At 34.7% G+C, this 16,665-nt stretch overlaps 1 protein-coding gene across 3 annotated transcripts in view; it reads left to right on the top strand.

Moving 5' to 3' along the window:
* The window catches only part of LOC143229670 (uncharacterized), a 208,038-nt gene that overhangs the window by 103,325 nt on the left and 88,048 nt on the right, over positions 1-16,665 (top strand). For all 3 annotated transcript variants that reach the window (XM_076462344.1, XM_076462322.1, XM_076462333.1), the window contains exon 2: positions 15,339-15,480. In XM_076462344.1, coding sequence (XP_076318459.1) covers positions 15,449-15,480 — 32 coding nt within the window. In that variant the 5' untranslated portion in view covers positions 15,339-15,448. The remainder of the gene's footprint in view (positions 1-15,338; positions 15,481-16,665) is intronic.

Below are 16,665 nucleotides of genomic sequence, written 5' to 3'. Positions count from 1 at the left end.
TACTCGAGGGCTATCTGCGCTAGCCGTCCCTAATTTAGCAGTGTAAGACTAGAGGGAAGGCAGCTAGTCATCACTACCCACTGCCAACTCTTAGGCTACTCTTTTACCAACGAATAGTGGGATGGACCGTCACATTATAACGCCCCCACGGCTGAAAGGGCGAGCATGTTTGGTGTGACGGAGATTCGAACCCGCGACCCTCAGATTACGAGTCGCACGCTTTAACCCACCTGGCCATGCCGGACCTAACTTCAAATAAAACAACTAATATTAAATGTGGCGAAAACAAATTTAAGCGCAATGTTACCACAAATCTATAAACCACGTGGATGACGTGAACGGTACGTCAGAGATGATTTTCAAAACGAACTGTTAAACGTCAAAAGTGCAAATAATTCAGTCAATAAAGTCGAATATAGGAAGAATGTGATAATAACAAAACAACATTTGATATTTTCTGCCACTCAGTATAGGAGGCCTTTGAATATTTTTCATTTTACACAAAAATTATTGTAAATGTTAAAAATAGGTTAACTTTGTCTGTCATGCAGTTCAGTTTTGTAATTATTTTGTGTTCCAAAGGGATATATCAGCGTTCCTGTATTCCAAATACAGTACTAATTTTAAACCGGTGTAAGAACAAAGTTCAAACTTTTAAAAATACGCATATACGAGAGAACAGAAGTCGAATACTTCTTATAATGCGGTTTCATAATTTTAGTATGAATTTTGTACAGTGATATTACACATTAGTATGATTTTTTTTTTGTCTTGGAAGTCACAACATTAAAATTTGGGACTTACAATACAAAAATGTGAGGCTTTATAACTGCGGTTGGAAGAGCGCAGATAACCCTTATTCAACTTGGTACTTGTATGTTTCTTGTTTTATGAATTTCACACAAAGCTACACGAGGGCTATCTGCGCTAGCCATCACTAATTTGGAAGTGTACGACTAGAAGGAAGGTAGCTAATCATGATCACCCACCGCAAACGTTTGGGCTACTCTTTTACCATCAAATAGTAGAATTGAACTTCGCGCTATAACTTCCCCTCCTGCTGAAAGGGCGAGAAAATTTGGTGTGACAGAGATTCGAACCCGCGATACTCAGATTACGAGTCGAGCCCTCTTACCACCTGTCCATACCGGACCTACTTTGCACGTAAACAAAACGTAAACTTACGTAAATGGTGTTTGGGTGTGTAACGAATTGTACTGTCCCAGAAGAAACATCATTCATTACATTTCTGTGCTGAACTTACGTAAATGGTGTTTGGGTGTGTAACGAATTGTACTGTCCCAGAAGAAACATCAATCATTACATTTCTGTGCTGAACTTACGTAAATGGTGTTTGGGTGTGTAACGAATTGTCCTGTCCCAGAAGAAACATCATTCATTACATTTCTGTGCTGAACTTACGTAAATGGTGTTTGGGTGTGTAACGAATTGTACTGTCCCAGAAGAAACATCATTCATTACATTTCTGTGCTGAACTTACGTAAATGGTGTTTGGGTGTGTAACGAATTGTACTGTCCCAGAAGAAACATCATTCATTACATTTCTGTGCTGAACTTACGTAAATGGTGTTTGGGTGTGTAACGAATTGTACTGTCCCAGAAGAAACATCATTCATTACATTTCTGTGCTGAACTTACGTAAATGGTGTTTGGGTGTGTAACGAATTGTACTGTCCCAGAAGAAACATCATTCATTACATTTCTGTGCTTTCAATGTTCATGACCAGCAGTCTTAAGAATCAGTTATGTTTGTTTCAGATGTACAGTGTTATCTACTCTCTGAGCTCCCCGGCGGGATTCACTTTCTACGACAACCACGTTTTTTTAGGGTAGAGGTAACTAATCTGTATGACATCCTAATGGTCGGAGCATGCTTTTCCAGGTGTTGTAGTTATAAAGTTGTTCCTCGTTGCTTGCTTCTAGGCACAACGAACCACGGTTTGCGTGAAGTTACCAAGTTTATGCGGTCTTGCAGTTCCGTTAAAATGGCTGAAACTGAATCTTAAATATCAAACAAAATCATCGATTCAGAATTATTTTATGCTGATAGGTCTGGTGATCGTAGGAACAGTGGCACAGATATGTGTGTGTGTGTTTTCTTACAGCAAAACCAGATCGGGCTATCGGTTGAGTTCACCTACAAAAAGAAAATACATTTTTCTTCTACACTGTTGAAATGTATCATTGTTGTTGTTTCTTTGGGTATAACCAAAGTTAAAATAAAACAATACTTCAGTTAACGATCTGCTGAGCCCTTTGGCTATCAGAACGTAAACTGTGCGGATAAATTCACTTGATTTTCAAACTTATATTGTTCTTCAAAGTATTTAAGGTATAAAAACTGTCGATCTACATTTATCTGAATTATATATATATATATAATGCTTGAAATATATAAAGGTCCAAAGAGATTTAATCAAAGAATAATGTGTTTACTAGACCATATTGTTTCTGCCTGGTCTCAAATTGTAAACTTTCCATCTTAGAATCGTTGACCCTAAAAAATATATGATACATAATACGAGAGAAATTTATGCAAAACATCTCGTCGATCAAATATTTCGTTTAAAATTCAAATTTCTATTTTATTCCTTTTAAGTAGATGTTTGTTTTTGAATTTCGCGTAAGGCTACACAAGGGCTATCTGCGCTCGCTGTCCTTAATTTAGCAATGTAAGACTAGAAGGAAGGCAGCTAAGTTATCACCACCCACCGCCAACTCTTGGGCTACTCTTTTACCAACGAACAGTGGGATTAGCCGTCACATAATAACGCCCCTACGGCTGAAAGGGCGAACATTTTTTTTATGTGAGGGGACCACGACGTAGTAAATAAAGCAACTAAAAAATGTTAACATCTGACTGTGGGTAGTGACACCTATCTTTTATGCCTTTTATATGCAAAAACGGCTCGTTTGGGCTGAGAAAACACTTTTACATAGAAGAGCGAACAACGTTTCGACCTTCTTCGGTCATCGTCAGGTTCACAAAGAAAGAGGTAACTGACCGGAAGCTGACCACATGTTTGAAAGGGGTTGTGTAACTGTGTGTCGTAATGTAGAGGGCGGTATTAGATGTTTGAATATATAATTTTATTTATTTTATTATATTAATATAGGTATAAAGGCGTTCCTTTATATTGGTTTATTTTGGGTTTAAGTTGTTGTATAAGTAAGGCTTCTTTAATTTTGCGTTTGTTTATGTTTGTTTCTTTATTTAGTATTTGAGTGTTTTCTATGGTTATGTTGTGTTTATTTGACTTGCAGTGTTCGAAAACGTGTGAAGGTGACTTTTTATGTTCTTTGAATCTGGTTTCCATTTTCTACTTGTTTCTCAATATAGAAGTCGTGGCAGTTATTACATTGTATTTTATAAATAATGTTGGTGTGGTGTTTGTCAGTGTAGTTTTACATAGTATAGACCTCAGTTTTGTGCCGGGTTTTTGAATAAATTTGGTATTAATTGGAATGTCATATTTTGTTACTAATTTTTGCCAAATGTTGGTTATTTGTTTGCTGATGTCAGTAATATATGGTATACAGCAGTATATGGTTTCGTGGTTTTTTGATTCGTGAGCTGTATTTACTTTAGTTGGTTGATTTTGCTTTCTGTCTAGGTGGGTGCGTATAATGTTTTCTACGGTTTGTGGAGGAAACTTATTGATGTTGGTGAAGTATTGTTTTATTTTGTCTAATTCATCGTTAATTTTATCTGGTGAGCATAGTTTTATGGCTGTGTTTATTTGGTTTCTTAGTATGTTGAGTTTTTGTTTTGTTTCATGTGCTGAGTCCCAAGGAATGTATAGTCCAGTATGGGTGATTTTTCGGTGGATTTCTGTTTGAAATTGTGTATCAGTTCTTGTAATTTTAAGGTTAAGAAATGATATTTGATTGTTTTCTTCCTGTTCATATGTGAAGTTGATGTTGGGATGTATAGAGTTAATGTGATTGAAAAAATTAAGTATGTGTTCTGTAGATTTGAATCCCGCAACCGTGTCATCTACATATCTGTACCAGTATAGTGGTGGATGTAATGCTGTGTTAATTGCTTGTGTTTCAACTTGTGTCATAAAAATATTGGCTAGAACTGGTGATACTGGGTTGCCCATGCTTAGGCCATTTGTTTGTATATAGTTTTGGTTGTTGAACATGAAGTTTGTCTTTATCGTGGTGAATTCTATGAGGGTTGCTAATTGGTTACTGGGAATGTCTATAGTTGGGTTAGGGTCTCGGATATAGAGTTCTAAGGCTATCTTGCAGGCTTCAGTGGTTGGAACTTCTGTAAAGAGGGATATAACATCGAAACTGGCCATTAAGGCTTTATGATTAAGTTGATTTAGATTAGACTTGAAATTAAAAGAGTCTTTGATAAATGAGCTGGCTGATGTTACATATTTGGAGAATGCCCATGCTATGTATTTACCAAGGTTGTAATTAAACGATTCATATGTGGACATTATTGGTCGTAATGGACAATCTGGTTTATGAGGTTTGGGGATGCCGTATATTTGCGGTGTGCGTGAATCGGTTTTACGTAGGTAGGAATAAAGTATTTGTGAAATTGTGTTGGCTTTTTTCATTTGTAGTAGTAATTTGTTCAGTTGCGTCTCGTGTGTCTTTGTTGGATTTGTGTGTATTGGTTTAAATTTGTTCGTGTCTGATAGGATGTTATTCATTTTTGGATGTATTCATTCGTGTTCATTATGACTATAGCGTTACCTTTATCTGCTTTTAGAATTTTATGTTTTTGTCTTGTTTTAGGTTTTAATGCAATTAATGTCTCTTTTGTAAGGTTGTTTTTCAGTTTTCTGTTTTGTGAAATTATGTTGATGGTTTTGTGAGAAAATTCTTTGAAAAAATCGTTTAAGATGTTGTTTTTAGGTGTTTCTGGAAAATATAAATTTGTAATTTTACCTGGGAAGTTTGGCTGTTGGATGTCAATAAAATTATCTAAGTTGTCTTCTTTCTGTTGGTTGTTTTGGTTGTTTCCTTGGTTTTTGTTCTCTGTAGAAAGTATCACAAGTCTCCTGGCTAGGTCTTCTAAACATGTTTTGATTTCTATGGTTGGAATCTACCTAGGTGCTATAGCGAAGTTGAGTCCTTTGTTAAGTAGTTGTTTCTCGTGTGTGTTTAATTGACGGTCGGATCTGTTAATTATGAGGTTAGTCAACGGTTCGTCGTTTTGGTGTCTTTTTCTGTTCTTTTCAAAGAACATAAAAAGTCACCTTCACACGTTTTCGAACACTGCAAGTCAAATAAACACAACATAACCATAGAAAACACTCAAATACTAAATAAAGAAACAAACATAAACAAACGCAAAATTAAAGAAGCCTTACTTATACAACAACTTAAACCCAAAATAAACCAATATAAAGGAACGCCTTTATACCTATATTAATATAATAAAATAAATAAAATTATATATTCAAACATCTAATACCGCCCTCTACATTACGACACACAGTTACACAACCCCTTTCAAACATGTGGTCAGCTTCCGGTCAGTTACCTCTTTCTTTGTGAACCTGACGATGACCGAAGAAGGTTGAAACGTTGTTCGCTCTTCTACGTAAAATATTTTCTCAACCCAAACGAGCCGTTTTTGCATATATATTTCTCTACAAGTGGGTTTTCTCTACATCACTGATTATTATCTTTTATGCCGTTCTTTTGTATCTAGATTTTAAACTCTCAGTAGTTTTATGATATGGCGGACTAATATAAATGAGCTATTACTCAGCACGTGCTTTTTTCTATAGACATTTGAGAAAAGTCAGGTTGTCATTATAACCTCCATAACATTTATTAGAGATTACGAAAGCTGTCTTGAACGACCACGAAGAAGAGAGAATAAAGGGTTGATTGACAGAAAACCTGTCTATCTAATCCATTTCTATATGATCAATACAAAGACATTTATATATCAACATCTACACCATTTGCACCATTAAATATATGAGAAAATTGGTCTTTTTTTTATACCAACCCTGGGGTACAAAACCGTTGTTAGATCCCATCCTCGGTCACTGGAAGCACATTCAAGCGATGGAGACCAACCAATTCAATCCAAGACAGAATACATGGAGTTTAATAGCACATTGTTGAGGTGGCTCCTTCAGTGCAAATTGGTTTGTTAATTATGACTAAGGACAGCAAAATACCAGTATTAGATTCCTCAACAGCTGATGTACACATCACCATGGTAATTCTAACGTATTCTCTGTCTCAGTTATATTGTTTTATTATTGTTTTCTATTCATCTCGGTGGACACAGAAGATAGCCCGACGTGGCTTTGCTATAAGAAAAACACGCACAAACCCTTATCTTCCAAGTGAAGATATAAGTCAGATTAATCTCTTCCATGAATTAGAATATTAAGAAATTTTATGACACTAAATCGAAATTTGACCTTTTATATAATTTCTGTTAATATGGCTTGCATGTCTATATATTTTTTCATTTATATCTATGAGGTTCTACCTGACATCACTCTGAATTCGTTTTGCACATCACATAATAAGTCAAAACAAAATGACTCTCCATCTATTTCTCTCAACTTCCAGGTGAAAATTATCTCACTAATATAGTAGAATTATCAATATTTTCACTTTTGCTTGGATTGCTTTAAGGCACTGATATATGCATACCGTCGAGAATTTATCTCCTGTGGTAGACAGGAGATATTTTTGAAACTTTCAGATACTGTGGTCATGTGTACACAATGACAGACTGTTTATGGAAGAGTAACACCACTCATTGACAAGCACGAACTGTCCATAATTGTGCCTCTCAAAATACCACTATAAGACGTTTTCTCCTGTGTCTCCGTAGATCATACTATTATCACATTATGTTCCTCTTCTACCTGTCTTCAATAGAAGATTTTGAAGATGTCGTTAGACAGTCTATTTATTCTCATGCCACAAGTCAAGCTTCTATTACCAGAGATGCGTCCACTAATTCACCTTCTATTTTGCTTTGTTTTTATGGAGAGATGTATAATAATCCTTAGGCAGTGACCATTTTGTCACCATCCTGATGGAAATTGGCTGTACTCGATGCCACATGACTTCTGTGGTATGGTGGAAGCTGAAGAAGACGAACCACTTCTCCTTCACCACGGTCTTGAAACTTTAATATTACATTTGTAACTTACTTCATGTTAATGACTGTGTGAAAGCAGTAACTGATTATATCGCTCTGGTAGCTGTCTTTATAATCAATGACATCTGAACATCTGAATTTCAAAGGTTATGGAAGGTTCAGAAATGGGTTTGAAATATTCTTTCATATATTCTCGAACCCATGCCAAGCAAGTCATACGTCAAAGCCAGAATGAATCTTGAGTTAAACCCTCTCGAATTATTTCTTCGACTACTGGTTAAAAGATTATTTGGGCAAGATTCGTAAAGTGAATGAAACGTATACTCGCATCCTTTTTAAATCTTACAAACCAATGGTCAAAACATTGATGATTAACTAAGTGTCCTTAATGCTCTTGGAGAGTACTTTTCTTACTATATCTGTTCTTCCACCCCCACCCCGGCACTCTTTTTTGCATAACATCATCTGCTATAACCACATCAATTTGTTTTTCAGCTAATCATTTGCATGACTAAAAATCGATGTTAGAACTTAGAATTGCTCTAAATCAATCTGCCGATACATCATTTGGACCAATTGGTATTCATTGTGAGATATTTCGCCCTTTTCTCTTCTGCTTCCCTTAATATTATTTCTGGTTTATTTAATCATATTTAATAAAATAATGATTTTCCAGATGTAGGTTGTTGGGTCATTATCATTACATCACAACATTCTGTCTAATTATAGACCTATTACTTTGACTAGCTGTCTTTGTAAAGTTTTGGAGGTGATGGATAATGCCATATTGTTTTGTTCCTTGAATTAAACAACCTCTTCTCGAACATCCAGTGTGATTTTAATAGACAGTGGTCCACCGTGGATTGACCACTTCACTTTAATTAGGTAAGCTTTCCTCAAGAGGAAGCATTCGATTTCTGTCGTTTTTAATCTTGAAAAGCTTATGATACTGTATGAAAACTTGGAACTTTTCAGAGCCTCTTTTCATATAGACTTTATGACCAGTTACCCATTAATATTCATAAGGCATTAGCTGAAGGATCATTTCGAATTTGTGTAGAATCCGTACTTTCTTGAACTGCGATATATAACTCGGAGTACCTTAGAGCAATGGCTTGAGTGTCATAGGTTTTATCATTAAGCTGAATTTCATCACTAAACAGAATTTACCTAGAATTGCAAACAGCCTCATGTTGATGAATCTCAGATTTTCTATAGATCATTAAGTATGATATATAATTCGCAGCAGTTCTAGGTTACTCCTAGTCACTTGTTTGAATGTACTACTGTAAATAGAGAAAGTTCTTAAACAGCTTTGAGGCATCTACAATGATTCTGGACAACGTTTGCATCCTCTCTCCCACCTCTATGTTTTATGCTAAAGATACATTATGCCTTTATTTGATCTAAGCTAGACTGTTAGTTGCTTACCTACAAACTTCGAGCAGAATCTCTGCATTGAATATATTGGATCACTTGTGTCATCAGGAGGATTTTTGTCCAAAGACTTATATCCAAAGTTTTTACACAGATTCCTATGAACATACACTTCAACTTAATCTTCTGTAAGATTATTTGTAGCACGCTGCAAAACACTGATCCCCATCACAATATTCCACTTGACAATATGTCTTCATGGTTCAGTGGGCTATAGTATTTTCCAAACAGGTGGTGTGGTATTTCGATCTTTGGCATTTGTATCCAACAATGTCCAGTGACGTTCGATGATATTACAGAATCCAACCCACCCTGACTTATTAGAAATCCCACGAACATTTATTCTCTGAGCCACTTGAGAAAGCTAACTGCTCCAGAATGAAAGTAGTGATATATCTTTATTTAGGACCTATGAACCATCCTTCTACTGAAATAGTTGTGCGACTCTATGAGTTCAGCTATGATTTGCTGTTGTTCTGTTGTTGTTCACAAGATCTAATCTCCATATTTTATTCCCACTGCTGAGCAATGTGGTAGGTACATCTCTTGTTCTAGTGCATACAGAGGCTAAGCAGTACACCAACTGCACGATCTCCACTGTCTCATTTAACTGTTTTAAGGCAGTAGAACTGCTTAACAATAGTGGTCGCTAGGTTTTCTCAGGCATTGAAAACACACTCGCTCACTTCTTTTTATTATCCATTTCAAGTGTAATATTTTAATTATGTATTTTATTCCTTGCCTTATTGGATTGCAAGAAAACAAATTCTTAGACACTGCGGCAATATCAGCCTTCACTAGCGATTTAACGGTCTTGCTTATTCTGTATTTGTATTTGAAGCCTGCCATCAGGGCAAGACTTCTAACCAAGTGGCAGATAATTTGGAGCGAGCAAAGTTATAACAGGACTTTCCAGATAAAAACCACTAATTGGAAATTGGTCTTCCATTACACACCAGAATCAAAAGAATCTTACAGGTAACCATAGTTTTCTCACTCATTGTTTCCTTCTACTAGGGACATGATCCGTAAATTTAAGTATCGTAACACTCACGTTGCAATAAACCTATTATTTTTATTTCCGTCCTGTTGCTATAATACTGAGTGCCAGCATCATTTTAGAACTATTTTTCCTGATGACGTATATCTAGCGTTGGACAGCATCATTGGAAATGGTGATGCTAGCCAGTCTGATCGGATTTTAGACCACTGGTTTTCTAACTGATTCTAACTTCTTTCTGTTTCTGAATAAAACAAAAACAAAGAACTGTTTTACGTTTTTTCTATTTATTTTTATTCTCATTCATTTTTTTTATCCGAGTTAAAATAAAGTTAAAGAATCTAAATGATCAATAGTGTTTGACATAGACAATTTATGTCGTTTGTGCCAGTAAACTACAATCAACCTTTTGGAGTTATTGAAGATATCTATATTAATGCTTGTATTGCTTGATCTTTCCAGAAGCTCAGTTGTAAGTTTACAGGCTTAAGAGGCTAAGAACTGGGGTTCAATACTATTGGTAAGCAGAGCACAGATAATGCATCGTGTAGGTTTATATTAAAAATACAGCTAAACCACGTTGTTTGATATGATCTTTTTAATATTATTGTAAACGGAGATGAATATTTAAAATATACAGGTATACTTTTTACTGTTCTATTAGTCGTCCATATAAATATTGATAATTTGGAAAATATAATTCACAAAAGATGAACAGTAGGTTTTTTACTTTAAAATTATATTAATATAAATAGAAATAGGCCATCACATAATTAATTTTGTAAAATGTATTTATAAATTGTTTTCACATATCTATCTGTAAGATCCAGTAACAGATACAATGTTATTTGGAATAATAACACGAAAAAACACAAATTTTGTTCCCGGATAGTATGTGTTATTTCTTAATTGCTTATGTTGTAAAAGTACAGAAAATGGCCATTATTCCCTTCAAACTTTGCTTTTGTGACCTGGATAATGAAATTTAGAAATTAACCTATTTTCTCTGTAAAAACGGACAAATTTGCACATTTTCATTTACATAAGGTCTGAATAAAACAACATATGAATCAAGATTTACATGTATTTATACTAAAGTTGTACAAAAATGTTTACAAGTGACTAGTTTTTCGAGATTTGCGACTCTAATGTAAATCACTTTCACGTATCAGCCCCCAAATATAGTCTCCCATCATGTTTTCGTTATATGCTCCCAGGTCACAAAAGCAAAGTTTGAAGAGAAAAATAAGTCTTTTCCATTTACTTTAGGCATAAGAAACTAGAAAATAACACTTTCTGTCCAGGAACAAGAAAAAATAAAAATTTTGTTACATAGTGTAATTAAATAAAAGACCACGTGGAATTCACATAATCCAAAGAAAAAGGTTAAAATTACTTGTAATGTTAACGTACTACTAAACCTAAAATATGTTCTTTCAAGGAAATTTTAATAATTGCATATTATTCATAAATTACTTGTTTAAAAAACAACCATTCGCTGACAGTTAAAAAACTAGTGTTACTGTAAACTGTAATAAATGAACATTTAATGCCATTATTTATAGGAAGACAACTATTAATTTTAGTTCATATAGTAAAATGTAATAAAAATTATTCGTGTAAAACAGAACCAAAGAAATACGTTGTTTCTTTGTTGTTTGGATACTCTTTGTAAACAGGATATAAGGATGGTGATTGGCAATGTTAAGAGATCAGAATTGAAGTGTTAAAGAGAAATACCAATTATCATAAAATAAGTTAAAACCTACCTGTTCAGTACATTATTCACAAGTAAATGAGTGCGAGATGTTGTTTAGAGGCAGTAATGTTCGTAATGAACTTTTATTGTATTTTTGTGGTAGTCAAGAAAGGTCGTTGAAGTGACGTAAATGTTTAATGAATATACAGAGAATAAACACGACAGAAGAACAGATGCAGTTCTAACCTGGGTGTGAACTATAATAGCTGACGATAACTAGTTTGAATGTATTAATCATTTTGTTTCAACTTATCTTCTATACGTAGACGATAAATCAGTGGACGTTTCTCTGCTATTGTTTACATATTGCCAATTTATAACTACAATTCACAACCTATGTATATTATTATATTTTTTGTCTTTCCAATATATCTAATTCTCTGTTCCCTTTCATGATTGTTGAATACTTTGAGTTAATGTTATCATGATTGTTCAATACTTTGAGATAATGTTATCATGATTGTTCAATACTTTGAGATAATGTTATCATGATTATTCAATACTTTGAGATAATGTTATCATGATTATTCAATACTTTGAGATAATGTTATCATGATTATTCAATACTTTGAGATAATGTTATCATGATTGTTCAATACTTTGAGATAATGTTATCATGATTATTCAATACTTTGAGATAATGTTATCATGATTGTTCAATACTTTGAGATAATGTTATCATGATTATTCAATACTTTGAGATAATGTTAATACGTTTAGCTAAAGACAAGTTTCTTTATAATACACGAACATTCCTATTTTGGTTTGATTTATGAGACAACTAGTTGTGATAAAAACAAGTGGTGGTTGCTGGTTTTTGTAAGGAAAAACTGATTGCTGTACTTATGCGTGGATTATATTAAAGTAAACGATGGTAAGAGGGAAAATGTATGTTTCTCTTCTATCCTTGATGTTTTTGGTATCACTTTAGTTTCAAATTTGTTTCTTAAGAATGAATGAATAAGTGGCAGCCAGAAGTTTGTTAAGAAAGCCAAGACAACACTTTCCGCATGTAATTGATTTTGTCTTTTCATATGGATCATATGGTGGAACAGAACAATGCTACAGTAACTTCTAAAAGCTTAATGAAATGTATTTTAATTGTATTATCAGAGCAAATTATGTTATTCTAGTTTTACGACAAGAGCCTACGACACTTCCATTGACTTTAGCAATGTACCATAAAAATATTTAATAGGTGTTACCTTGAATTTGATCTGAAGCATATTTCATGCAGTAACTAAGCCTCGAACATATAATTAATTCAAGGATTGTTTGTTACAACTGGAAGGATAACAGAACTGGTCAATGCGAAAGAAAATCAAAAACAGGGATTTCTGGATTTGCGTCAGTTCCTAAAATGGCGTTTTCAAATTGTTTAGCTTGTGTGTCCTTTTGGTAAGGTACAATGAAACGTAACACTTTCTGCTGAACTGACAAATGTAATCAGACATTTATTCCATTCACTGTTCTTGTTTCAATATCAGATTCTGTCTTATCAATACCTGTAAATCCACTAACACAAGGCCCAAATTCAAATGTCTTTAGCGTGGAAGATGTGTTATGTTCAAGAGATTGAAATGAAACTGTCATAGCTAGTTTCACATTTTCATTCAGAAAATTAGAGACACTAGATGAATGTTTCTCCTGGTTCGGGTGTTTGCCAATCTTTGAAGTGTCAGACTGTAAAAATATAAAGTACTCAGAAGAACCAGTTTCGAAAATTAAAACAGAGCAGTGTTGGGGAAGCATTTGAAGCATTGTCTTCTCCACTGGACGGTTTCAACAGTATGGTGTGAGAGTAACAGTTAAAAGTGTGTTTACTGACTCAAGTTCCATTGAACAGTTACTACAGTATGGTGTGAGAGTAACAGTTAAAAGTGTGTTTACTGACTCAAGTTCCATTGGACAGTTACTACAGTGTAGTGTTTGTTTGTTTTGGAATATCGCGCAAAGCTACACGAGGGCTATCTGCGCTAGTTTAGCAGTGTAAGACTAGAGGGAAGGCAGCTAGTCATCACCACCCACCGCCAATTCTTGGGCTACTCTATTACTAACGAATAGTGTGATTGACCATTACATTATCACGCTTCCACGGCTAAAAAGGCGAGTGTGTTTGGTGCGAAGGGTCTACAGTATAGTGTGAAAGTAACACTTAAAAGTGTGTTTACTGACTCAAGTTCCATTGGACAGTTACTACAGTATAGTGTGAGAGTAACAGTTAAAAGTGTGTTTACTGACTCAAGTTTCAGTATGGTATTGGAGTATGGGTTTGAAACATTATTCTGATAAAACGTCCAATACTCCATTTAGATAATGAAACGTATGTACGAAGTGTTCCTAGAGATGACGTTTCGATATATGAATGTACTTCAAGTCATCACTCGAGACACCTAAAACAGTTTGTTATATACGTGCTACCAAGAATATGTCCACACATATTTGTTTGATTTCACTGCATTTGCCTTTTCCTGACACAAAGGGCAAAATTGAGGGATTAGCTTTATTAAAAAACTTGTGGAAGTCATTCTGGCCAAAAAAAAAAAACAATGTATTTTGGAAATAAAAAAGTAAAATAACAAACAAGCCCTACTCGCACTGTTAGTCAATAATATATATAACATGTATACAACAATTTCCACAATTTCGCCTGATAGAAAGAATGGTTTTACAAGCGATACTACGATGTTAAAAAAAATGCACGTTTGCGTACGGTATTGTAATACGAGTGAGGCAATAGAAACCATGATTAAAGTAATGTACGTGTCGAAGGTTATGCTAATGTTAAGGATACCCGTAATGCATCTATAGAAATATAGATGATTGAGTCTGTGAGTGCATTTGAAATAATATGCATACCGAGCCAAAAGGCTGTTAATCATGTCAACACAATGGTGAGAAAATATTTTATTTGTAAGCAGTAAAGAAACCAGACCAGATGAGTAACTTGCCTAAAATAAAGAAATGATGGGGGTAGGTAAAACCTCTAAAGTGCTGAGTCAGGGCTAAATCCTCTGAAAACCAGAGAAAGAGGAATACCGGAGCTCTCGGATTACCTGAGAGCATCCAAAGACGAAATCACTGAAAACAGTACGCCTGGATTTGGTGATGGTCATTCCAATAAAGGTTATCAGATATAGTATACGGAGATGAAAAGCTGGAAGAAAAACATCATGATAAACTTTAAGAGGAATAACTGTGAAGAGTAACAGTTGAGGAAGGGAAAAGGACACGTTTCATCATATTGTGAACTGTTGTTAATATTTACTTTATTCGTTGTAAACGTTTGATGCATTTATCCCTTAAATATAAGGGCTCATGTTAATATAAACATGAAGTCAGTGTAAATGAAGCTATTGGAAGAACGTGTTAACAGCATCCTGGATCAGTGAGTTGATTTCAAAACTCAAATGTCAGTGTTCCGAGTTCGAAAACTTATCAGAATCCAAATGACACAGATGACCTGAGAATAGAAATAGCTCTAACTGGAATTCTAGTAAAATTACATAAAGTGAAAATTTTGCAACGTACTGTATTATAAGAACTGGGAACCAGTTTTAGGCCCTCAACATGAGAACGAGGCTCAATTTTCAACAAGTCTGTCAGCCTTGTCATATATATATAAATGTAGATGAGAAAATAAATATATATATATATATATATCAGCAACTCGTCTCTGAAACAAACTTTGAAAAGTCATTTGGTATATGGTGATGTTTTTTACTTTAAATATGCTAATTAATTTCAATTTCGTTATGACGAACTCTATTACTGGAAGTAGAATGTTATTTTAAAATGACAAGGGTTGTAAATAGATTCTGTTCTATGTTGATTTTAACACTGTTTTTTTTAAAGCATTTAAGAAGCCTTCCAGTGACACAGTGGTACGTCTGTGAAATTACAACGTGTTTCGTAACTCATGGCAGTCAGGGCATAGATAGGCTATTAAGTAGCTTTGTCTTTAACTTCAAACAAACAAACAAACAGTATAGTTAATTATGTTTTTCTCCATATAGGAAATTGTCAATATCCTGCCACGTGGTCAGGCAGTTGGTTCCAGAAAGGAGTCCAGGATCCAATATTAATTTATAATGGTACTCTCTCCAGTAAAGGGGTCTGTAGACAAATGAGTGGAGACAAGTTCCTCATAGAAAGCAGGTTAGTGGATAATACTGATATAAAACTTAGACCAATGTTATATCTGATGGTAATATATACTTTAATAAAGAGTGAGATAATGAAAATAGAAACGTTTCTTTATTATATTAGTCTGAGGTTCTAAAGATAATACTGATATAAAACTTAGACCAATGTTATATCTGATGGTAATATATACTTTAATAAAGAGTGGGATAATGAAAATACAAACGTTTCTTTATGATATTAGTCTAAGGTTCTAAATACATTACATTATGTTTAGATCCTCTAAAGTATAACATCGAAACAATATGTTGTACTTGAAATATCTGACCTTTGACCTTGGGTAACCAGCATATTGGTTGACCAAAACACTTGGAACAAAGGCAGCTTGTACCATTCTTTCATTTCAGGTAAATGGCTAGTTATGGTGCTGTCAAAGCTTGAAAGGTCGAGTCAATCTTTCTGTTATTCTAGTCTTGTTCCGAATCACAAGGACAGCATGAAAAACAAATTTCGTATTCCATACTTTTCGGATACCTAATGTTTTAACTTTAAAGGTTATTTTTAGCTCCAATCGAGATATCTCCAAAAATCGAATTCGAAACATTTGCATGTTTTATTCGTGTTACTGAAATTGTCATGTTCTTGCTGTTTCTCAACCAAACTAACCTTTTTATATCGTGTCTTACAATTGATAGCAGAGTTTAAGATGTTTTTTTTTTTTAAATGCAGAACCAAATAAACATTGGTCCACATGGCCAGGTGGTTAGGGGCTTGATTCTTACTCAGAGGGTCGAGGGCTCAAATCTCCGTTCCACCAAACATGCTCGTCCTTTCAGCCTTGAGGACGTTATAATGTTACGGGCAATCCCACAACGCTAGTAAAAGAGTAGCGCAAGAATTGGCGGTGGATAGTGATGACTAGCTGCCTTCTCTCTAGTCTTACACTGCTAAATTAGGGACGGTTAGCACAGGTAACCTTCACGTTGCTTTCCGTGAAATTCAAAAACAAACGGGCCAGGCATGGCAAGATGGTAAACCCATTCGGCTCGTAATCTGAGAGTCGCGGGTTCGAATTCCCGTCACATCAAACATGCTTGTTCTTTCAGCTTTGAGGCGTTATAATGTGACGGTTAATCCCACTATTCGTTGGTAAAAGAGTAGCCCAACAGTTGATGGCGGATGATGATAATTAGCTGTCAT

The sequence above is a fragment of the Tachypleus tridentatus genome, chromosome 1 (genome assembly GCF_004210375.1).
Source record: "Tachypleus tridentatus isolate NWPU-2018 chromosome 1, ASM421037v1, whole genome shotgun sequence".
In the NCBI taxonomy this organism is placed as follows: Eukaryota; Metazoa; Arthropoda; class Merostomata; order Xiphosura; family Limulidae; genus Tachypleus; species Tachypleus tridentatus.
The sequence above is the reverse complement of the archived record's forward strand: the minus strand, read 5'-3'. Positions and strand labels throughout refer to the sequence as shown.